General features: G+C 44.4%; 1 protein-coding gene across 6 annotated transcripts in view; it reads left to right on the forward strand.

The window, feature by feature from the left end:
- LOC108873052 (nck-associated protein 5) overlaps positions 1-25,847 on the forward strand; it is a 126,512-nt gene that overhangs the window by 59,222 nt on the left and 41,443 nt on the right. For 4 of the 6 annotated variants that reach the window (XM_018661071.1, XM_051066113.1, XM_051066112.1 and 1 more), the window contains 2 exons: positions 3,817-3,880; positions 13,556-13,689. In XM_018661071.1, coding sequence (XP_018516587.1) covers positions 3,817-3,880; positions 13,556-13,689 — 198 coding nt within the window. Of the gene's footprint in view, positions 1-1,228; positions 2,258-3,816; positions 3,881-13,555; positions 13,690-22,956; positions 23,040-25,847 lie in introns of those variants that run through there. The other 2 variants (XM_018661080.2, XM_018661081.2) reach the window with 2 other exon arrangements.

Raw genomic sequence — 25,847 nt, forward strand, 5'->3', positions numbered from 1 at the left:
TCCTATACAGAGGGGAGATTAACCACACTTGATAATAAGGTGGTTCACAGTTAAGGAAATGGGAAACCAAAACGCAAGAGACAGCACTTTTTTCCCTCTTTCATTATGTGCTTAACTGCAAACAATATACAATGGATTACACCACCTGTATGGAGGAGCCGTGATAACAGTGATGAAAACACAGCAGCTAACTGTCTGCCTCCCACAATGCAGTTCAAAGCGCACGGGCCCAACGTGTCAGCTCAGGTTGGCAAAAAAAGCCGTCTCGCTGTGATTGATCCTCCCTCAGCCCTGACAGATCGTGTCTTTGCATGCTCTGCGACGCTCCGAAACAAAAACAGGCCGGTGCGTCGCAGAGGGTTTACACAGTGTCACTGAATGAGAGTAGAGGAAACAGGGTTGATCTGCTGCAACGAGCGCAACGAGGCTGGTGTCACCGTCAACGTTGGCTGTTTTATCTCAAAGAGAAGGGATGCTGCTGGAATCGCACACGTAGAAAGGAGGGAAAACTTTGAGGTGTGTGTGGGTGGACAGGAAATGGTGTCAAGTAAGAAAATGAGCAAAAATGTAAGTTTCTCAAGATTTAAAAACATAACCCTTGTTTTAAAAGCTCAGTCTGTGCATTTTAACATTAAATTAAATGAATATTGTGTCTGTTTGTCACATTAACTTGACATGAGAGTTGTGGTGTTGTAGTTGGGAGCTGCTATCAAAGCTGGGCTCCCCACCACCGCTGCTCTCAGGTGATTCCAGGTCACTGGAAAACCCGCAGGAGGTCCATGTCAACACCCCAGCTCGTGATTGGCTGCTGGCTGTTTACCTAGCCGAGCTTTATAATGGGGCTCAAAGAGGAAGAAAAACAGTGAGGAGGAGGAGGAAGAATCTATACACAGTCAACTTTCAGCTTATACTTTCATCACACACTCGGATGGACAGGACAAAGTCACTACTACCCTGTAGTACTTGCTGTAGTTGATACACCTTCAATTTTACCTCCCAATATGGTTTAGATACAGTCATCTGCTGGCTGGTGTTATTATAACCATTTGTAACAATGGCCGTAACTACAAAAATAAGACTCATATAGAAATAATTATCCTTTAAAATGAGGCGTTCCTGTGTTCTGACCCTTGTGGTTGACATGATTATGAAAACATCATAATCAGAGCACGGGACCCTCCGCTATAACACGACTTTGTGCATTTCCAGCCCTCTGCGAGCGATGGCTTGGAGATAAACCTCCTGACATAACAGCATTTGGGTTGGACGTTCGCTCGGGGTTTACACAGCTGCTGAGAGTTTACGAAACGAGCGATTGGCTAAATGTCTCGCATCAATCGGGATTGAAATGCAAATGCCAAACTCAGAGCGGGATATGTCCGTCTAAACACATACGTAAACAGAGCGGAGTACAGATTGCTTTCATGTGCTGCTCAAATACAACTCCACGCCAGCATCAGTTGGATGTCGCCGGTGAGCACTAGAATACTGTTTTGACTACTGCTCCTGCCAATTACTATAATTATGTTTAACACAGAATGTCAAATTGCTCTATATTTGGAGATGATTTTCCCGAGGTGCAGTTGGCTCATGCTCCGTCGCTCCTGGAACATGCCTGTGCATAAGTGGCCTGAAACTTAACCCCTTACAGGCTCTGACGCTCAGCCATAACACAGACTGGAGGAATGCCAGGCCAGTCCTGTTTAACAAAACAATATCTGCACTGAGAAGTTCCAGAGACCTTTTTTTTTCCTCAAGGTAGCGTAATGCTGTAAGCATACAGTATGTGGTAATAGGAAGAGACACATTGTGTAACTGGAACATGAGCAAATTAGTCAGTCTCAGGTATGGAGCACACACACTTTCACACACACATATTACACAGTTATGAATGGTCCCACAGCACATACACACCCACACACCTACATTTCTGAAGGCACAAACTTCTCACACAAACCCGAATACACTAACTCAAGCACAACATACACACACCCAAACACACCCCCCTCGTCTTACAGCCCTCGCTCGACTTCCTCCCAGATTTGACACAACCGCACCATGTGTTTCACAATCGGTGTGCCAGGCTCGGCTGCACCTAATTCAAGTCTTTTCCCCCATTAGAGGGAACGCAGCGGTGAGAATGCCTTCCACCAGCAGCGGCATTAGTTCGTTTTTTTAGCCCAGACGAGTCGATTCATCCCATCAGCCATACCATCAACCCAGCTGTGTCTTAATCACCAGGGGTTTTTCCCGACAGGTAAGCCGCTCAGAAACAATGCTGTCTTGTCGAAGGCGACGAGGAGATGTTAGTCATGAGTTATTTTTGGGGGGTTAGGGGAGGCTGGCGGGGCTTTGGGTGTCTGCTCCGATGAAGAAATGTGAAAAATGTGCAGGTGATTGTGATTATTCGTGGCTGTCTGCTGTATACACTCCTTTATTAGGTCCCATATGAGGTGAGACTCAAGAACAATACTCACACCTCAGCTTTACTGTTGTATATAGTAGATGTCCTGATTTTATTTTGGAGGATGATAATGTGACAGAGTTTATTAGCAGCTCATCAGTGCTTTGAGACTTTTATTTTGGAGAATTAATGTATTGACTTGTGTACAAAAACATGTTTTATTTTGTATTATTTTGTACTTTGGTATCTTGGTTTGTGAGTTCAAGAACAATTTCCTTTGGGACAATTAAGTTCATCTTATCTTAAATATTTGCTAATTCATGCATTCATTAGCTTAATTAATGGCTTTATTTGCATACCTGGCTATGTACATGCGAGTGGTAATTGGGGGACATCTGGCAGCTCATGTGCCCCTTGTGTCAATACACTGCATGGACACTGTATTAACATCTTTCTGAATGCTGCATTTAACATTTGAATTAATGACTTTTGGTCTCCAACCAGGGGATTACGAAGATTCAGACACATGTTGCGCTGCCACAGGAGGTGTTTTCTCCCTCAGAACATTTGTTGTCTTTCCTGAAATTTGGATAAAAAACACTCGGAGGATGACAAACAAGCGTATATGTCTCATCTCTGACTGTCAGCTGCAGGCTGTGTTGTCCCGGAGCAGCGTTTCTCTTGTGTTCCAGTTGTTGTGATACCTCAGGAGAGGCAATAAAACAGGGTTCTTTATTATCCGTGCTAGTGTGCCAAGATTTATCCCATTAAAGTCTGGAATGCCCTCACGTGGGAAACGGATTGGACGCGCACAGTCAATTTCTTTGTTTAGCCCAGTTCACGTGTGTGTATTTGTGTGTATGTGTGTGTGTGTTTGAGTATGGGAGAGTGAGTCTGTTATGAGTGTGTGTCTGGCGCGAAGATGCCCTGCTTTTTGTTTCCTCTGAGCTATTTTTGTCTGGACAGAACTGCAAGCTCTCTGTTTTGTGTGGTTAGCGGACGACCCCATCTTCTGTGTGTGTGTGTGTGTGTGTGTGTCTGCTGATTTGCTGGCAGGCCTGTGTGGTTTCTGCTGCTTGGCAGAAGACAGAGAAAGATGGAAGAGAGAGAAGTGTTGGTTTCTCATATACTGAGTCTATATCGACTTTAATTAAATATCAGATAACTGATTAGCTGCCTCTGAAGGAAATGTGTATTTTAATGGAGAGTGTGAGAGTCTCGTGATTAGTTTAAAAACTGCTTTTCTCCCTAACAAGAGAGAAATTCTTGGGAAAAACATGTTATAAATGTCACTTAAAGATACAGGTGTCAGTCTCACTCCTTAAACAGTGATCACACGTTGACTCACTCTCATTTTCTCTCTCCCCCCCCCCCCCCCCCCCCCCCTTTTTTTTTTTTTTTTTTTGGTTTAGGGAAAAGCTGGCCGTGGCTCGCCTGCAGAGGGAAGTTGCACGGAGCAAGAGCGAAGGAACAATGGTAAAGTACAGTGGAGCCGCTCGTCCCTGTAATCTGCACAAAGCCAAAATAGCCACAGTATGCTCACTTCACACACCCACACACACACTCGGTCACGCTCTGCCAAACCATCACATCGGCCAAAGTCAATCTTTACTGTCTCAACAGTTTATCAGTTGATCTTATAGAAGACAGTTCTGGAGAATTGAAAAAAACAACAAAAAAATAAGGCACAGAATCCAGGTGTTAAGTGACAGTTTTCTGTGTTTGTCAAACAGCACTGAGGCTTGATGTCCTGCTCAACAGGTATTCAAATGCATGGTCGGGTTGTGTAACATTACAAGGCCGCTGCTGTGTTGCTTTACTGGAAACTGCTGATCTTGTGCTTTCACTTCTTTGTCAAGAGAACTTGTGAAAGGAGGGGAAAGAATTTGGGAGGTGGAGATCTGCACACATATACGTGTCCAATACCGCTTATCTTTCTGTCTGTTTGCGAATGTGTGAATACTGTATGTTTGTCTAAGGGAGGTCAGAAAGTGAAAAGCTGAACCGTGTGATGGGGCTCGGCTCAGCTGATTGCAGCCTCCGAGCAGAGGCTTTAACCACAGGCCCAGCTGTTCGGCTGCACCCCAGTGACGCCTCTGATTCTCTTTATGGCAGCAGGCCTAAAGCAACAGCACACAAGGGCTGATACACTCTGAGATTTTCACACTGTTGTGTGTGATTCTCTATTGATCCCTGAAGGAGGAATGCTTGTTTTTTTTCTCACCTCTCCCCACGGTTGAGGAGGTCAAAACACGGGGTCACATACAGAACAGTGCCTCTAGAGCAGGGCATGGAGTCAGCATATTGCTCCAGGGCACTTCAGCACTGCAGATTCTTGCTGTCATTGAGGCTTAGATTTATTTCAGAAACAGTAGCTGCACTGCAGAGGGGTTTAACTGTACGTTATGGGTTCACAGAGAAGAGAAGATCTCTTATTCTCTTAATTTGCATCAGTTCAGAAATGTAGACACTGAAACTGTAAATATACAGTTGGATAATTCAGCATAAAAGGAGAAGATTGCAGACTGAGATGGCCATCACGTCCAGGATTTGTTTACATCGAAATAAGGACGAGGCCTCCTTTTTTCACCCACCTCCCCTCCTCTCTGACCTCTGTCTGACTCCTCGTACTGTCACCCCAGTCATGCATGTGTATGTGAAACAAGAAGGCTCTGTATTGATTTCCTTAGGTATCACTTGCATGACCCAGAGTCATGTGAACAGCACTGTTTCTCATAGCCTGGATTACAGCCTTAACCTCCCACAAATGAAGTGTAACATGGACTCACAGATAAGTCATTCATGGAACAGTGTAGTAGTTTTGCTGACTGTCATCAGCGCTGCATGGAGTACAATGGAAACAAAAAGTTTGCGCTTGTATGGGTTTACCTGTCTTGCCTGGTGGTCACAAAGAGGTCACAAAGAAATAGGTGCAGTCTGCAGTTCTTCCTAAATAATGGTGGACAGTCAGAGAAGGATAGGACCCGTCAAAAAGAGCATGGTCGCAGAGTTAATGCTACAAGAAATGGAGCTCTGAGCTACACCGTACAGGTCAGGTGTGGCATGACTCCAACACATGTAGCATACAGAAGATCCAGCTCCACTCAACCTCAATTCTTGAGGTTGCACCTTCATGTGTCGGTGCCTCCTCCTGTAATGCTAACCTTGCATCCTCTGACCTCAGCGCAGCCGAAACTGAAGAAAAACATATCATTCGCCACGCTGTGAGACTCTGTTGAAGGCCCGGCTCTCAGACTCACGCGAGTGCATGACATGCTAATTATTACTTTAGAGGGGTGTGTGAATTGCTGTCTGCGCATGCACGGGGTCGAGAGAGAGAGAGGGATGAGTTATCTGTGCCAGACAGGAGGAGGGTGAGGAGGGGGAGAATGGAGGAAGAAAAGGAGGAGGGGGGGATATCACTAAGCTCCATTTGAAATTGGGATTATCCCCGTTGGAGTCCCCTTGCACTCTCTCCCTGGCATTCCTGGGAGGCTTCGCAGCTCAGGCACAGTTCTTCAATAGAAATGGAGGGGGGGGGGGGGGGGGGGGGTGCTGCATCAAGGAGATAATTGTCAAAGTGCTGGTGGTGTGAAGTGGGAAACTGCTCACCAGCCGCACCAGCCTGTGCCCCGCAGACCCCCACACTCTGACGCCCACTTCCATGCCCCGACTCGGCTTCCCCAACCCCCCATCTTCGCCTGCCAAGGGACTAACCCGGAGAGACAGATTAAAACAGCCACGGACTTTTGAAGTGGCTCTGTATCTGATGCCTCTCTTTAACAGCCTCTGTTCCCTGCCTCTGCCTCCTCTCTCTACATCCATTAGCGTCTTCTGTGTAACATGATCAGAGAAACAGAAAGCAGCAGAGCCACCCATCGCACTCCTGTGCCGGTTGCTTCTGCTGTGTACCTCTGTGAGGGCACGCCATGCCGTACCATTACCAGCACATTGTGTAGAAGAAGAATGTGAAAGGCGTCTTTATGATTGCTGCAATCGTAAGCCTCGGGTCTCACTTGCACAGCTGTGAATGAGACAGCATTTACAACACAGTTTACAGAGGAGGCTGTGTTTTAATTGGGTCTCCTGTTGTGAAACACGACGGCTACTGGCAGTGCAAAAGTACAACACTCTTTTGTTATGGATCATTTGGGAGAATCGCGTGAAACCTTTTGAATAATATGCTGGGCAATCAGGCTCAGGGTATGACCATCTGCAAAGTATTTCACCACAAATATGGCCACACAAGATGCATTTGTTATTAGTCTGAAGCGATATGGTCTGTCTTCAACCGCTGTTTGTGTCTTAAACTTTATATTAGGGCTTGGACATGGTGTTTTTGGCCTGATCTGCTGAGTGCAATCTTTAAAACTCTTACAAGAAAAACAGTGGATTTCCCGTTAGGTGTTTGATAGAGCACAGGTCATGGTTTATTCTGTGAGGGCCTCAGTTTCTTTCCAACAAGCCTGCCCTGTCTGTCTCCAGTCAAACCACTCATTCAGCGGCCTCATCGCCGCTGTAGGTTTTCCCTGGAATTCTTCACACCCCAGCCCAGAGGCGTGGTGCAGGGGCAGGGCTGCTCCACGTCCCCCTGCTCTCTTTTGATGCCACTTCGAAGTGCAAGTTAAGTCTGTCAGAGGCAGGATGCTGGGTTTCCTGTCAGGCAGAAAACACAGAAAACAGAGGTCTGTATGCAGGCTCGTAAAGGCTCGTAACGCCTGCTCTGCTGAAGGGGGGGCTGGGCTCTCTATTAAAAAGGCATTTAAAACTGTTAGGTAAGATTATGACCACTGGAAACGGCTGTCTAAACAACATGTGAAAATAAACGATCTGGCTTTGAAAGAAACTCACTTTATTTTTCTTTGGGTTTGTGTGGACGCTCTGTGATATCTGAGCTTAAACAGATACGAGCCTCACACATGCAGTCGACTCACACTCAGTTATTTCCCTGGATGTTTGGGCTGATTACAGCGTTCGATTTGTTCATGGCTGAGTAAAGCATACATGTGAACGATAAAGGGAATTGTTTTTTGCTTGAACTCGGCTTAATTGTGGAACTGACTCATTTAAAAATCAGATTTCTCCAGAGTATTTCATGTAGAAAATGAAGTTAGGAAGATAAAGAAGGGAGCTGCTGCATTTCTGAATATAAAGTGGGAAGCGAGTGGCACTGTATGGTAAAATAACCCCTGGAGCTGAGATAGGAATCAGCTATTTCTGTCCATGAAAACAGATTTTCCATGTGCTACAGTCTGCAAGATTGTATGTGACATAGTTTGTAACACTGCATCAAGTAAATTGTACTTTGAAATTGGCTGCCCGTGAGGACTGAACAGCCGTCTATACAAGTTATTTAGTTCTGAGTCATTCAGTCTTTACTTTCAACAAATAAAACATTTCATTCAACCTGTATCTCCTTGTTGCTAATTCCGTTTCAGATGCAGGTAACTGAGGAAACCCAGGCTTTCACGCCTGCCTTGTTTGCCTCAGACTAGTGTCTGGACCAAAGGACCAAAGTTTGGTTCGACCAAAAGAGGTGGTTTCTGTTTAGATCAAACTGAACCATGGTTTGGTTCATTTGCAGTGTAAAAACACCTTTCATAGAAGATAGAGGAAGAAAAGTAAGCAGAGGAGATGTAAAGTGAGCTGTGGTGGCACATGGGGAGAGGAGGAGACGACAAAATCAGAAGTCAACTTGTAAAAACACAGAAAAATACCAGAATTCATAAAGTTTTTTCTGAGAAGTGGAATTGACAACACACTGACGTGAGACACTGCCTGCCTGTCTATAAACCAATCAGTGTCAGGTATAGGGAAACGCATCAGAAGGTGGTGATGATGACCAGAAGCAGGCAGGTCAACGTGAAACCAAAACTAACTGGATCAAATGTAACAAAAACATGAAGCATGGTTCAGACTTTCAGGTGTGAAAACACTCGTGGTTTATATTGGACCAGTCCACACTGTGAGATTTATATCCAGTGCCAGTGTTGATTGTAGTATGTAGTGTGCTCCTGTTTTTGACAGATATGTAGCATGTAACAAGAGATAAATGAATCGTTAACACAAGGAGAAACCAGATTAAGAGTGTAGTGTTTTAGTATAATTACTCCATTAATTAACATTCTGTAAAGTAAACAACTGAGCCACAGGACAGTTGTGCTTAACTGGGTCAAATTTCACAGAAACATTCTAGATAAAAGTAGAACATAACTCAGAGACAACTGATGTTCATCCTGTGCAAGCTGAGTCAAAGCTTTCCAAGTTGGACGAGCCACACAGGGAGAGAGAATGAATGGTCGTCTTGATTTTGAGCACAGCTCCACCAGGACCTCCATTCGGCATAACCGTGATTTAATTAGTTTGCGGTAATTAATCTAAGGTGTGAACTTTGATCTAACAGTGATTTATTAAGGTTTAAAGTACCATAAAAAGCACCTTAAAGATGGACATCCTTTGTAGTGTGCTTTCAGCAGATAAAGTGAGGTTTTGAGAGGCTCCCAGCTTTAAAAGACAGGGAGAAAAGCTCAGTCCTCACAGACCTCCATCGCTGAGGGACCTTCATGTGTGTTTCTGACAGCTGTTTGGAGGATGTGTGACAGCGTGGAGGTTTTGTGTGTGGGGGGGGAGCTCAGGTGCTCCACAGATTGGCCTTATCAGCCATGGACAGGGCCGAGGGCTGAGATGGGGTCCCCCCATCGCTTGGCACATTCACTGGCTGACGAGTGCTGACAGCCAGGCTCAAATCGCATCTCCACACCATCCCTTCTCACCCACTCTCCGGAGTGCATTTGTGCGGCTGACTGAATGACTCGGGAGTGCGTGGGTGGGGTGGGGGAGCTCCCTTGGCAATGATAAATGGGCCACTCATATGATTTAGCATATTCCTGGGGTGTGTGTATTATTTGCTATAGTGCCGGCGGCTGTCTAAGAGAGAAGTGGTACACTCTAATGTAGAGGCTCTCCATGATAATTGAATTGATGGAGCCCTGGGGGACATAGGACACAGATTTTTAGTGAATAAAACACTGTTTAGACTCAACCTTATTTCTATAACAAGTCATTTCAGAAAACATATGCTGCTGTGAATTTCTCCTCGTGAAGAAACACAGACACGTCTTCTTTTTTCATCTTTGTCAGGCGCCATAATTAATAGTGTGTCCTTGAACTGGAAATACATTGAATAAATGAATAATACTTTGCACACTTTTGTCCTAATGATGTATGTTCATCTTTAGTGTAGTGCATCTGAGCTGGCATTAATACATGATACTGTATGTGCCAGCCACATCGTCCTCGTGTTACACTTTCATTTGACTTCAGTCTTGCTGATGAGCACACACACACACAAACAACCTAGTGGCATGTTTTATTTATGAATGAAGAACCTGTGTGGTGTATTGTGTCCCTGGTGTTTGCTTTAGCAGCGAGCCAGAGATCCGCTCCTGGCCCCTTTGATTAGGCAAAGAGCTCCCACTGAAGGAGGGGGGGTTTCTGTGTAATGAAGAGATTATTGAGCCCCCTGAACTGTACCCCCAAACCTCTGCATTAATGCACAGACATATACAGTCGCAGATGGACATTCTACAGACTCAGAGGCTACTCGCACTCATATGCACTTAACCTGATAACACTGCTACTGTAGCTTTTCTTTTATGGGAGACAGCATTGCAAGCACAACAAGGAGAGGCAGAGGTCTCTAATTAATTTAGAGTCCTCTGTGGATCTTGGAGGGTATCAGGGGGGTTTGAGTCTTCTAGTAATTCAGCTCGGATGAATACCATTACCATCTAATGCTGTCCAATTATAGAGGCAAGCTTCATTCTGGGTTCCTCTGCTTCTAATACAATTTTAGACATATGAGTCTCCATAGAAGGAGCAGGGAGAAGGCACTCTGAGCTGCACACAACACATAAATTAGACGTTTGCTATTTCTTTTATCCCCGATTTTTCATTTATTTCAGTGCATACAGTGTGTTGAAATCAATAGCCTATCGCAGTCCTTTCAGTCTCAAGCTTTACATGTTGACGGTGATAAATTCTGTCATATCTAGATGGATACAGTTCTTATCAACCAGGAAATGAAACCAGCCTCATCTGTGACAGAGGTCAAATTTAATCCTGAAACACCCAATCTGGGCTTGTTTCAGATATATGGCTCAGTAGACCGGTATAAAATCCTGCCTGGGCCATTTTATAGATTACTTGGCCTATTCCATTTGATATTGCTTTTCCCATCCACTGTTATTGTTTGATAGAGATGGCTTTTGTTGGAGCTGCTGCCACAGCTGCAGTTTTATTCCAGGAAAATGTTGCCCTCCATAGGAGGAAGACGGTAGCGCGCCTCATTCATCCAGAGCCAATGACAGACAGTCAAGTGAGAGGATTATCTCCTCAATCGCTGGATTAACTCAAGTAAATGTTCTCACAGAAAGTTGCCAAGCATGTTTTCATCACATGCCATCTCAGGGTTGACTTTGAGATTCCTTCTCAGGGCATTTGCTGAAGGCGTGTAGCTTTTGCAGAGCCTTATTAAAGAATATGCTTTCAATTAGCATACTCCTAACCACAGAAAAAAAGCCATGAAGTTGCTGTAGACAATAAACATTTCAACTGAGAAAACCCGTAATGTATTTCTAGGGATTTCTGGCCACATAAAGATATGGTAATGTTTGATTTAATGGCCTCGGGCCTTGTTAAATTGCTGAAATTATATATTGAACAAAAGCAATAGAGGCCTTTTTACTATAACATGGGCCATAAATCCTGTGTTGTTACTGAGGTTGTTGGCAAGACTCTGTCAGCAGACACATAGTGGTCAGTGGTTTATGCCTGGGGCGTTAGTTAGGCCATGTGGGCAACAGAAATCAAGAGCAAAGCTACTGTGCTTATGTGAGAATTCAGGCCAAGTTGCTTAACAATACTGTACACATTAATACATGTGGTGCTGCAAAGAAAAGGCCTTTGTGCTTGTTTGTGTTGAGGTGAAATTCAGCTAAACTGCTAGACGCTGGAGGTTGCACTTGTAATTAGCAGCTTTTATGCCATGTTTGTATCATTAAAAACATATTTATATCCTTGTTGCTTGAGGAAAAACGTGTTTTCCTTGTAGTTTGCCATGCAACACACTGCAGGGAGGAAGAAAACCTTGTTGCCTTTTTGCATCTCTTGACCCATTTTCCTTAACTAAAGGAGGTGAAGAAGAGCCAGAAAGCTGTTGGTTTGTGTCCAGATATATAGGTCCAGCTCTTAGCAGGGGGATGTACGACTTTATGCTTCTGTACGACTGAATTTACAGAGGCCATTACTCCTGACGGGGGGAGCCTCCCTGTTGTGTAAAGAGCCTCTCCACATAGTAGCCATGAATTTACGGCCACAGAGAGGACCAGAACTGGTTTTAATGGTGACTTGGGTTTAATATTCTCTCTCCCCAACCGACTCGCCCAGTTAAAATCTGCTTTTGTGACAGAATTTGTGCCAAGTAACAGTATAGTGAAATATGGTTGTTTATTGGCTGCATTCAAGACAGTATGGTCACAGTAAAAATAGCAATTTTGTAAAATGGTTAGGTAATTTAAAGGCGTGCTTTCCCGTTGTTTTGACATTTTTCTTGCTTATTTGGTTTTATGTGGTCACGTTAAATCATGTGCACAGATGCCGATGATATACTCAGTAAAAAGACAAACATACTGAGGATGTTTTGTCTATATAACAACACATTCATAGTCTATATTTCTTACACTTTTGCACCACTAGATGTCCCCATAATGCTTGAGAAAGCATGTCTGTCTGTAGTCAGAGATTGGTGTCCAACAGACGGAAAGATGAGAGCTGGAGTGGAAAAAAATAAAAAATCTGTATTGTCTACTGAACAGACTCTCTCTGAAGTCAGATATATTTTCTGTGATCTCACCTTTCAAGGCAGATAATGATATATAATCATTTACCAGGGGCTGACAGGATAATCCCCCTCTGAATTTACTGCCTGGAATGACTCGTCTCTTTGCAGACACAATTACAGCCATAATAACGTAACACTTTTTTTTCTTTCTTTTTTGGGGAAAATGTCTTCTCTTTGTTAAGCCAAACAAATAAGATGAAGTGCACTTCACATTCAAATCTCATATTCAGCAAAAGCTGCACCTTGGTTTGCAGAAGAAGCAACTTTTTCCATTTTTCTCCCTAATGACAGTCCAGTTAGTCTCTCTGGCATCGAACCAATTTGCAGTTATTCTACAATCTTGTATTTTTAGCTGATGTTCCCGACAAGATAGTGACAGATGGCTGATCACTTAAACCTTCAGCTAAGAAAACGTAGCCAATTGCTTTGTCATAAATTGTCAGCAGCAGCGATGCTGGGCTTTGTGTAGAGACTGCGAGACTAAGAGAATGATCCTTGCTGGTTTGCTCTGTCAGCTAAAATCCTCAACTCATGCTGGTAGCAGTTGCTTGAAGCTCCTCCACAAGTTTGTCACTGAGAAAACTCAACACCCCCCCCCCCCTTCAAGCAGGGAGTGTACATACAGGCCTGTAGTCTTTGAAGATGGGTTTGAGGCGAGGATGGTTCTCTCTTTTGGGAGCAGATGGCTGAGGCCATCAGAAAGAGAAGAATCCAATTAAAGACTGAAAAAAGAGCTTTCATTTTAAAATTGTCTCTGGTGAGGAAAAAGGGGAACGGATAAAAATGGTCATGTGATCTTTGCAGACCTTACACACCACAGGCTTTGAAAGTTCCTCCTGAGGAAGACGGGGTTACCTCAAACCAAACCAAGCTTCAGAAGAAAAAAATCCATAACACTTTGCCATAAAAAATAAAGTAGAAAATCATACAGAAAGGGAATGAAAGGCAAGGTCCACTTTCCACTTTCCGTTGTTTGACATTTAGTGTGAACTTTCTGTCATGGCGACAGAAGGAAGGAGCAGTTCATTATGAACATTTCAAAGTAACAACAAAGTACTGGAAGTAATGCCAATCTGGAAGCTTAAATGTCATCACACCTGCATGCTCTTATTTTCTTTCACCCTAAAAAATGACAGGGTCTGATGTTTGGGCATCATTTATCACAGATGTTTCAATGATCTCAATGTTAAAACACTGTGTTTTCACCATAAGTGTGGCCTGTCTCATTCTTATTTTTTGTGCGTCCACAGCGAGAAAAGCTGATCCACGAGCTAGAGGAAGAGCGACGCCTGCGACTGGAGAGCGAGAAGCGTCTCCGGGAAGTGACGGAGGAGTCCGAGCTGGGACGGGCGCAGATGGTTTCACTGCAGCAACAATTCTCCAGGTAAAAGAGCCCGAAAGCTGAGAGCATATTTGAGATTATTTGTACGAGGAAAGGTGCCCCTGAAATCCCAAATCAGAGGAAACAGGGAGGTGTTTTTAATAAGATATTGACAATCATCTCGTTCAATATTAGCTGGAATTGGACTTGGCCGTCTGTGACCTTGACTAGGACGTAAAGCCAGTGGCAGAAAGTGACTGGGAACATTTACTGAATTACTCTACCGAAGCACTTTAATCTTATATTACTTTACATGTCTACTCCGCTACATTAAAGAGAGTACTGACTACTGACAGTACATGTCAAAGCTGTGGCCTGATTTTAGAAATAAAAGTCACCTCAATCAACTCTGTCTCCAAGAAATGAAGTTTATGTTCAACTAACTAACCTTTTGAAGGAGACTGAAGTGCAACTGTATTATCTTTTCTATTTACCTAATGAGGAAATGTTAATTTACGTCCCTGGCAATTGCAAATGTGTTGGTCCTGAATACATCAGTAAAAGGGAAAGGTTGTGGTTTGATTTAATACAGAACAAGTCCACAGTAACCTCAGATACATTATGTTTTTTCATGTCTAACCAAAACCACAAACTTTGAGTAAATTGCTTTTGTTGCCTGAACTATAGACGGGACTGTAGATTTGAACCCTGGTCTCTGGTCTGCCTTTGAATAAATGTCTGATATGAACACAGTGGAATCATTTTCATTTTGAAGATTTCCTTCAGTTTGCTTTATTTAGTCTCCTTTAGATGAATTTAATTTTGAACAGTAAATTCATTCACACAGTGTCAACATCAAGAAAAGTAATTAAAGTTTCTTTTTGAGGTGTGAAAAAGCCGTCACAGTAACTGAAGTCAGTTTTAATTGCAGTATATGTCGCTAAAAAATCCCAAATGTATCCCTAACACACAGTAGCAACTTTTTAATATTTTAGGAAATCCCAGATTGTGGGAAACTCAAACAGGTTTTTGCTCAAAACTTTCTGGAAACCAGTTGCCACCCATCTTAGTAAAAGTAACTGATTTTGGCAGCAATTTCCTGCAATCAGCACCATGTCTTTATAAATCAATAGCTCGCTCCCTGCTCCCTCTGTCCCTTCAGTACTCTGCTCTGAGCACGTCAATGATATTTCTCCAGGTCACTTGACCTTGTCATCAGTAAAAGATGGCTTACATTACTTAAGAGAAGTTATAAAAGCGTGAAGTGCTCAAACAATGCTCTTGTCATAACTTCGCTAACCTCCATTTCACGAACTTGTCCTCCACCTCACAGCCGCCGAGGTGTGACAGAGCAGGACGGCAAATCAAGAGCCGGAGCCGAGTTGATGCCATAATTAGGCGATAGGCATTCAGTGAGTCCAGAGGATTTCACATTGACTGCTTATCTTCTCATTAAGTTGGTGGAGAAAATCCTGTACATTTTAATGGTCCCAGTGTTATAGTGCAGATGAGGGCAGAGTTGCTGCCAGGGGAAGAATAAAATATTTAAGAGCCATTCCAAAGATTTATCACATATTTAAAATGTTCCATTGTTGCCTCTGAATTAAGCTCAGTGGAGTTTCTCAGTTGTGTTCACATCCTGCATCACGTCTGTATAGTTTACACTTTAGAGCTTAGCTTTAAGGTTTCTTTAGCAACAGATTTAATCGCATTTTCAGTCAATTATCCTTCGCTTGGTATGTCAGTAGCAGGCTGCACAGGATATGACCTATGAAATGTAGTTTCCAGTTGGTATAGCATGACTTTCTGTTCAGTCACAGGTATATAAATCACCAGAAAATCCTGCATAAACCTGTCTCAGACAATTTTATATTTCCAACATAGCTGGCTGCACCTGTCTCCGTCTTGTGTTTGGGTATGGGTTAGACACAAGTATCTCCCTGTTTGACCTGTGTGTAAAATTACTATGTTCTCCTCATATGCTGCCAGGAAAAAGTGATACTATTTGGGGAAGAGTGGGGGGGTACAGTGCAGAGTAAGGCTCTTAAAGGGGGCAGATGTAGCGGTGAATTAGCAGATAGGAACGGAGCAGTATGAGAGTCGATGTCTTGCAGCCAGAGCAAGAGAAAGTACTGCAATTGTATTAGGAGGGGAATATATAAGGCTTATCCCTGATTGGGTCCCGCACAGGTCCCCACAGAGACAGATGAATTTGTCGGCATGGGCAGAGGTCGCCCAGATGGATGGTTCTCATTGGGTGCCAGGCGCTGCAATATAGACAAAGATCCCATTATGTCCTCAAAAAACGTTTATCGAACGAGCGGACGGTTGGTGGTCGCCTAACCTCGCCACCTCACTCAGCTGTTGCCATTCCAGCAGCGTTTGCTCATTGTCATCATGCTGGATTGCTGTAATTTCCTCGCACCATACCAGCAGTGTAGTTTTTGCGAGTCCCGCGGGAACGTTGCACAGACGTCTCCACCTCCACGCAAACAAGCTAACAGGATTTCAGTCTCACTGTCAAAGTCTTAATCTTTGTTTAAGCGTTGCTGAGTGCTTATCTGAATGTGAATGAATGTGAATGAATGTGCCAGCGTGTGCATGTGTGCAGTGTGTGTTTACTCGTACCTGGTCCATCAGTGGATTAACATGCTTACATGGCAGCCAATAATCGGTGGCGCTGTGCCCCGGTGGCAGATGGGGCATCAGTGTGGTCACTTTAATTAGGGACTTACTAGCCAGTAAAGAAAAAAAAAGGGATAACTCAGTCTCAAACTAGGCTACTAACAAGTGTCTTCCCATGAACCTTTGCCCCACTTGTGTCTGCTGCTTGCTCTGCTGTTTTCAGTTATTGGCTCATGGATGCACCTCCCACACACACACACACACACGTGCACACTCGCTGTCAAGCCAGCAGACGACAATTATTTGCGTCTCTGCCGCTTTTCTCCAGCGAGACCTTCATCCATCCATATCTCCTGATTGATTTAGGTTTGTTATTTGTTGCGCATTAGGGGAATAGAAACCTCAGTTCATCAATGTGTCTTTGGAGATAACACCCGCAAATCACGTTAAGTGGACATCCAATCTTTTAAATAGACTGGGATCTGTTTGACCTCAGGCAACAATTGATTTGCGTATTGCTAATTAATTGAGGTTGTGCTTTGAATCATGAAGATGGAAGTGAAATCAGGCTAGTAACAGGCGCATTAGTTTGAGTGATAAAAGCCAGCCAAATGTCACAGAAAAATATCACACACTATGCAAATGAGTGTTTTAAATGGATTTTTCAAACTCTGCCAAAAATAGGGTCCAGTTGGATTTAGCGAGCTCGCTGCTTTTATGATTTGTTGCACCGGGAGGCAGAGGTGTTCTGTGATGATAGGAGACAGAGGTAACGAGATGCTCATTAGAGTTGCACTTTACAGTATCACACATACATGAACAAACAGGCGTATCCACGCCAAGCAGAAAAGATCAGACACTCGCTCCTGGAGCCAGACACACTCTGGGGAATCTCAGCTTCTTACAGCCTTTGTTTTTTTCTGTGTGTGTGTGTGTGTTTGCCTCTGCATGCCCTGTAACTCATACACTTTTTTGGCAAGGGTTGAATGTAAGGCAGGAATCGCCAAAACTGGAACAACTGGCTTTTACTTTTCTGCTTTCGCCCACAAAATAAAAGCTGAATTTTCCTGCGTTTTCACGGCCGAGATCAGAAAGTCTGCATTCCTCAAGTGACTGACCACTTAGCTCCAGACATAGGTGCACACACACTATATCCACTCCTCCACACACACACCCTCCCCCAACCAGTTGGGCTCTTAGCCTGGTGTGGGTCACATGCCCAGCCCCTCCTGACTTGGGTCAACCCCCCCCCAAGGCTTCACCACCACTAGCGAGGCCTGCCGTCATTAAACTCCTGCGGATTAGTGGGAGACTTCAGCCCACAGCCCCGGCAGCCTCCTCAGCCCACCCTGGACGTCCCACGACTCCATATGGGCAAGACATTTAAGAGCCAGGGACAGAGGGGAGAATGGAGGAGAGGAAAAAAGATGGGGGACCCCAGGAGCAGCACTTAAAATCCCGTCTTCTTGTCCTTCGGCAAATGACTGTAGAGAGGAGGCTAAATGAATTGTAGAGACAGAAATATAATCCATCGAGTGCATTTGGACATCTACCCTGCAAGGACACTGAGGCCTCGTCCAACCCCCCCACCTCCTCACTTTCCTGTGTGACCACACTCAGACAGGATGACCGGTGAGCAGACAGGAATACGGGGGCCACCAGGGGCCATACGTTAACGTCTGGCTTGAAGATGAGGGAGAAAGTTCTCAGGTAATGACCAGAACTGCAATTTCATTCTGTGTGTGTGCAACAGAACTCAAGATCAGACCCAACTTTTTTCCGCCTTTTGTAGCAATTTGCTTGGTTTCAGTCCGCTGCGTTTTGTTTTGCTTACCATGCTTATCCTCTTAAAGACTTTATTGTAGTCATTCCTCTGCCTGTTGTGGAGATTAGACACTTCTAGAAAGGGAAAAGTAGAGGCCCATTGTTGCTCGCTGCTCTCAAGTCTGCTCACACACACACACACACACACCTAGGCATATACACAAGTTCAGGTCTGATATCTTTGTGCTGCTTGCTCATTCTCAGACTTATCTATCTCACTGTTTGTCACTTCAGTTCTTTGTAAGGTAACCGGTTTGTTAAAGGTAGCTTGGAAATACATTTCTCCTCTTTTTGTTCGTCCGCTGGATCAAAGTCATTGTCACCCAGAACACACATGCTCATCGGCAAAACCGGGGCGTTTACAGCCGACCTGATCCACTTTGAATCATCGCCGTCTTGAAGGGCCCTCTCCGTGGCAGGATATGGGAGACTTACGGCTAGACTAACAACAACAGCCGACGATGACTGGTGCCTGCAGATTTATGGCTCAGCGGCGTATTCTTTCACATTACTCAGTGTGTGAGAACATGCACGCACATGCATATACAATGTGTGTCTGAGCCCAGATGATGTAAACAGGCAGGAATGGCAGCACTTTTCAAGTCTGGACGTGCTGTTTGGACAGTCACGCTCAGGTTGAGATCCCTCCACGGTCCACAGAGTAAAGTTTCAGAACCGCTCATGTGTACGAGTGTGTGTGTACTGTATGCATTCATGTGCTACTCTCATTACCACTGCACTACAGCTGGACCAGCAAAGGCTAATACACTCAGAGAGGGAGCTGAGTGATTGCACTCTGTTTGCAGATCAATGCCCTCTCCTCTAATCATCCAAGCATCCAGCCACGCCTGGACCAAGTGTTTTAATTTGGCGCATTTGAAGCAGCCCCCCTACCTCCTGCGTGCCTTTGGCGGCCATGGGATTTAGCCAGATGAATCAGACCCCTGTTCAAGACGACACATCTGGGGTCATTAACAGGATGGAAAGGGGGGGGGGGGGGGGGGGGCAGTCTTTTGAAGTTACTTCCTTACTCCTGCCCAATGGGGACGAGGGCTGTTAAATAGATAATGGGTGTCTGGACTATTTTGGGAGCACCTCATATTTAGTGGATTTATTGGTCCATTTCAGCCGCTCTCTTTAACTTTCCAAATTTGAGCAGGGAATTGAACTTAATTTGGGTTATTCTGCTCTATCACTTGCACTAAATTACAAACCCACAAGAGAGCTTTGGTATCAATCAAGCCCTTTAGAGCGCACAATCCACACACTCGCTCACTAAGCACCATGCTGGGTTTGTGTGTCAAAGTGCGACCCATTACTTCCTTCTGACTATGTCAGACAATTACAAACACTTGTAAACACACCCTCTCCACCCCGCACTCGACTTCCGCCTTGGATTAAACATGCTGGTTATGATGTTTATAGTCGTGCTGAAAGAGGTCAGATTACAAGCCTTTTGCGGAAGTAGGGCATCCGTCCTCACATCAACACAGCTCTCGCCTGTTCTCTCTGGCTCGTGGAGCTGGTGCTCACAGATTGTAGCCTAAAGCCAAACAGCATGTAATTCAAACTGACCTCATGGTTGCTGTATAGATTTGGTTGTCTGGCATCTGCTCTGCTTGACACATATACACAGAGGCTGCTCTGTGCATCATGTTTGCCTGCTGCACACTACTTTACACGCTGAATTCATGTACCTGCTGTATCTCTTAGATTTCTGTTGCCACCCCAATACAGCAGAGAAACTGGAAATTTGTTTCCCCTGCTTTCAGCACTGAACAATTACTTTAAAAACATTTACCAGCAGCATTTGTTCTATCCAGATTTTTACTTTCTTGTAGCCATTCTCACTTTATTCTGCATATTATCCAAACTATCCAGTACACTTTTTCTGGGGAGCAGTTATTGCTGCTATTTTTCTGTGTTTTGACCACAAACTAAATTCTTTTAACCTCTACTGTGTTGAAGGCAGAAGTTTCAGAGGCAGATGCCTTAAGGCCTGGGCACATAAAATGAAAACTATCTGCATGTCTAGATACTGTGACGAGTGAGCAAGGGTTGGCTTGTCAAGTCAGTCTCCAGTGCGATTATATTTATCATGAGACAACAGAAGTTTGCCAACAATCAGAGACTTTGCTGCATCACTTATAGCGATGTAGCTCTCCCTTTAATATCTCTGGCTGTGTTAAAGCATTGTAGGAAATGTTTACAACCAGAAATGACCAGAAACTGGACATCAAAATATAAGATTACATATAAACAGAACTTTTCTCATTATATATGATCACCTGGTTTGTAAAATCATCATCACAGCAACCCACTGCCCAAGTTGACAACTTCACATTGCTTGTTTTGTCCAGTCGAGAGTCATCAGCCCAGATATATTCAATTTAATGTCATAGACAACTAAGAAAACCACTCGTTTAGGAATTTGTTTCAGCTCTGCATACAACTTGACATTAGGTTTTATCAGTATCATCCACCCTTACTCTCTGTCTCTGTCATCTCCTACTCCATCTCCCCAGTCCCCAAATGGCCCCTTCTCAGGAGCAGTTGCTGCTCCTGCTGTAAGTAATGGACTCCTTGACTAAGGTTTCCCAGTGGGACGTCTTCCTCAGTCTGTATCTCTGTCTCTGTTTCACATGTGGAACACACATGCCTGTAACCCCACAGCCACAGGAGACAGGTCCAGTGACATGCTCTTGAGGATTCAATGGCTTCCTCATTGCTAACTGCTTCCTTTGGCCAGAGGTGAACATGTGGGACGGCCATCATGAATTTGTGCTCTAAATCCTTCCAAATGTAGAATTGGGACTGCTGGAGGGATGAGAGGGGAAGAACCTAAATCTGGTTCCCTCCATATGTCCCTTTTAATTTACGCTCTTTACGGACTAGTCCTCAGTTGCACTTGGTGCTTCTGATAAAATCGTTTTGTGGAGATAGTCCAGTTTTAAATGGTATTTAAGATGAAATAGATCAATAAACCAATATGTATATGACTCATTTAGCTCTAAGTGTGTTTTAATAAAGCACTTTAACATTAAAGGGGCGTCCTGTGTAAAAAACAGCTCCTTTCACAGCAGTAAGTCAACAAATATTAGAATGAAATATGACTGTCAGAGTATACTAAATGCTTTGGCCTCTTGATCTCTTTTTCTCTGGCATGTGTGTCTTGTTGATAAGGTCAGAGTTCGCTGGCAAGAGTCATCGGTCGCGAGGGCGAGGACCTTTAGTAATGCTACCCCGCTGTAACACGCATGACTGATGTGCGTGACTTTTACAGCCCTGAACTGTCCTCGAGGCTCTAAACCGGACCAAAAACCTCTCACCAAAGGCGTCTAGTTTTAGTTCCAGGGAGGTTTGCGTCTCTCCTTCATTTAGGTCACGTCTGAGAAAGGGTCTCCTTGCATGTTTTCTGCAAAACAGCCCTAAGAGGATAAGAGTGGCTTAGCGTCGGGTTAAGCTAGGCAATCACCCGGTGGGCGTACATAAGTGATTTGCTGGAAAGGAGTCTGAGAAGAAGAATGGAATATTCCTGTGCCAAAACGGACAGTTTTGCAGAGGCCCGGTGAGGTCAGATAAGGCGATTGCGGGGCCATCGATGCAGCCGTCACGCGAGGGCCCCCGATGGCCTCGATTCAGCCGCACAACCAGGTGATTGTTCTCCCTATCATTTCAGCAGCAATAGGATTTTCCAATTGTTCACCGGTCAAATCTGATTAGAGGGTCTCGGTCAACCTGAGCCTCTGACAGCACTGATAAAGTGAGAGTGTGAACAGAGACAGACAGAGAAAAGCTGACATGTCTCCACTCGTCTGTGGTTCCCTCCATCATTTCTTGTTAAGAGGTTTGTTTCTGCTATGTCAGTTCTTTGACTCTGATCCTCATAATTCTTATTGTAAAGCTCAGCATTTTCTGTGGCTGAAGCTTAAACAAGTTATCATGGGTTTTATGATGTTATCCTCATCTTCAGTTTTGTTTCCAAAGTTTTTGTGTAAAGGAAAAACAACAAAGCAAAAGCGTGAGTACAAAAGGCCACACTTTTATTTTTAAATCTGAATATGCAGTGTCGCTAATACGCTGCTGCCAAGGAATGCTGGCAGCACAAATATTCAACCAAGGTGGCGGGAGGGGGATCAGCAACTCCTGCTTGGTCTGAGCTGTGAAACATGCAAAGATGCAGGCGGTCATTGGCAGGAGAGCGGTGATTAAAATAACCAAACGAGCATCTAAAGACTGTGTTAATGAAAAGAGGCACATTTGGAGAGAAGATCGGTGAGAACAACGAGCTAGAAATCTGAGACGACATGCAGAGATCTCTGATCCATCCAGCGAGTGTCCTGGCATGCAGCCTCCGTGTTAGCTTTTCTTTTGCACGGAAAGTGTCGATTTTAGTGAAGCCAAAGCCTCTTAATCGCCACACAACTGCATGCACACGCACGTAAGCACACACACTGGCCGACAAAAACAGGGGGATCCCTGTCCTTAGTCGCGCTACATCCCTACAAACCCATCCCTGATCCGAGACTAGCGGCCTGCTTACCTCCCGGCGGGGGCCCTTCTCCTTTGGAGAGGGCTTAACGTGGGACATATGGGAAAGTCTTTGCCTGCCAGATCAGTGTCTTTGCACAGGGCCAGTGTCGGATAATGACACACTGGAGACACGGCAAGTAGAAAATGAGAACAGGAGATCTGCTGTCAGGGCTGATGCAGTAACCCGGCCACGGGACTGACCATGCTGCCTGTCGATTGAGCGAAAAGCACTCAGGCTTATATGATGACTGCATGGCCTATTTTAGCCTAGAGACCCACATTTCAGCAACAACGTCTGGGTCACTTTATGGTGCTGTGAGAGCATAGAGCTGGATGTCTCTACATATGGAGCTCAGGGATGTCTGCACAGTTTTTCTGGCGTTTTTCCGAAAAAATGGCGGCACTAAAAATGGAGAAAAACTCAAGATGGGGTAAGTTTAGAGCTAACATTGTCAGCTTTTGAGAGAGGTTTGGAGTCCTTTGATCATTCTGAGGTCTGTGAAGGAGTTTGTCATTGAAGGCTGGAGCTGTGTAAAGCCACTGCAGTTTTCATCGAATAGAAACTCTACTTCGTTTGAAGTCTTGATGTCATTGTGATTTTTGACAGCTAAATGGTGAAGAAGAAGAAGAGAGGAAGTTTTTCATATGTTAACAGTGTGAGACGACACACAGCATTTCACCTCTAATTGCCCCGGTGTGTCCTGATGATGCACCACTTTGTTCACCTCAGCGGTTCGGCGTCACATCAAAGCTGTAGACGTCCTGTGATCATGTGTGTATTCTGTGCATGTGTGTGTGTTTTATGAGAAAGAGATGGGGGTGTGTGACGGCCTCAAGATCGTCAGACCTCAGGCTGAAAATTGATTGGACCCTTAATTGTATTTCCTGGACGGCTGACGAACGCCGCGTTTGAAATTCAGCCCGTGCGGCGCGAGGGTCAGGAAAGTCAGAATTTGCTTTCATCTCCACATACGCCCCTCCAAAACACACACTCACACACACACTCGTCCTTCCCTCCCTCTCTCCTTCCCTGAATGATGTCTTCAATAGGTCGTTGGTGAGCGCTTTGAGATTAATCACACTATCGCACTGAGCAAGACTTTTTTTATGTAAAGTAATGCTCTGTCATCTGAGTTATATTCCATCCATCATACACTTTTAGCACTCCCTCCCTCACATATAAATAGGTTTTAGGCGTCTGAATTTACAGTAATGACAAATTACGCTGTTTATTTTATGGGATTTTTTCCTGGACACTTGCCCTGTTCTGTTTTTAGCAGGATTTACTGCTCTGGAAACATACATTTATTTATTTAAATGCACCTTTTTACACTTTTGGAACCACATTACTTCATAATTAGCTCTGTCACAACTACTTTCTAATGACTTTTAGTGATTTGTTTTGGATGAAATGCTGTTAAATAGCAGTATAAGTGGATTTGTTGTCAGTGATAGTGATAATTGGGAGGTAACTGTCTAAAGCTTGAGCTCCTGAGGAAAACTAGACAGAATCTTGAGAGCAAACTTCACCACAGAGCTAAAAATGTTACATTTAGAGTGGGTGAAGTAGTGAACCTGTATTTTAGAGGCTTTTTGGAAGCGTCTGAAGATTTACTGATGGCCATAAAGGAATTGGAAAAGATTACAGAGTGAAGACTACAGAGAGTTTTATTTTTCTTTCATATTTTATCCAGATAGAATAAATCCTCCTTCCAAATGAACCCAGTCCTTCTGTCCACATTAAGTATAATCGTGCCTCAGCACCACCGCTAAACTTCAAAGTCTGTCAGTGCTCTGTCCCTCGGCCGTCAAGAGCACAAAAGTGTATCCAGCGAGATGCCACACATCTGTGCCTTCTGTGACAGGAAACTTTGAAATTGAAGGCGGTATGGAAAGCGAGGCAGCGGCAGTGCTCCCTGGGTCTGTTTAGAAAACACAAAGAGTCTCTTTCAGGTGTGCAGGAATGCCACAGACCCCTCAAAACAGGAGCACTATATGCAGACCCCCCTCCTCCTCCCTCCTCCTTTCTCCTCCTTCAGCCACAACACAAGGAAACAGGCAGGCTGAGGCATCAAAGTGAAGGTCACTGAGGTCCTACAAGTGGCAGTGAGCATGCTGGGAAGTTTGTCTGGAAGTTATGCGGGTACGGCCGCGCCAGCTCCCAAAACAAACAAACGCTAATATCAGTCATTTTATTTTACATTCATTTGCTTCCCTGGCTTATTTAGTACATGTTTTTATGCAGGAGGCATCAGAATAATTTTGACTCCCATCTGTTGGCTTGCCTATTGATCTATTTCTCATTTCAGGTTTAATTCTAAAACGCCCACCTTTACATATTTGTCCTGCGTCTACGTCATGTTACTCCTGTTGCTGAATTTTAGTTGACCACATCAACAACACAGCTAACAGGGGAGCAATTTGGCACTTTTCTAAACTGTTCCTCTGAGGGAGAGAGCAGCAGTGCACCATTAAAAGTGTGTTTTGTGTAAATGTTTTGTTTTCCACACATAAAAATGCATTTCTGCTCTTCTTTTGTCGTACAAAATGAGCTAGGAGCTGCTGCATGTCCAGTCACCATCTGTTTTGGATTAAGAAATAGATTCACAACTTAAGAAATGGCTTTAAAATCTTTATTATTGTGCAGTGGACAGAATATTTTTGATCCAGATTGACAGAGGAGTGTTTAAGGATTGTGCAAATCCCTTCAAAACCCATCTATGTGGCTTCAGTGTGTAATACACAAGAGGCACAGACTGTGGCTGTAAGTGTAGGTGGTCACCTGCCCAGATCCCCTCAGTCCAAGATCTACCCCTGCTTGTCATGCTGATCATGCCTGTCAGCTAGTCCTTGACCTGGTGTCAGTGTCTCCGGACTCCAAAGCTGTCTATGTCATGTCCCCTTTGCTCTATAGGATGTGCTGATTAAGGCCAGCATTTAAAGCAGGAACTGGAGCAATCTGCCACCAGCCTTGCCTGCCCGCACACCCCGCACGCCTGCCTCCTCGACTGTTCAGTCAGCAGCTAGCGGCCTGATTATAGTCGGCTTTATAGCTCAGCCGGGACAGATGGCGTGACAAACGCCGTCCTGCCTGCCTGTGCTCATTCTCACCCACTGCCAGGGCCGATCACTGGAGAACCACCAGGAAATGATTATACAACAAAGCATGTAGAAAACATATGCATACCACAGTTTGGTATGAATATATTACATGCAAATACGTATACTGACACTGAAAC

Source organism: Lates calcarifer, linkage group LG7_2 (assembly GCF_001640805.2).
Source record: "Lates calcarifer isolate ASB-BC8 linkage group LG7_2, TLL_Latcal_v3, whole genome shotgun sequence".
Lineage (NCBI taxonomy): Eukaryota > Metazoa > Chordata > Actinopteri > Centropomidae > Lates > Lates calcarifer.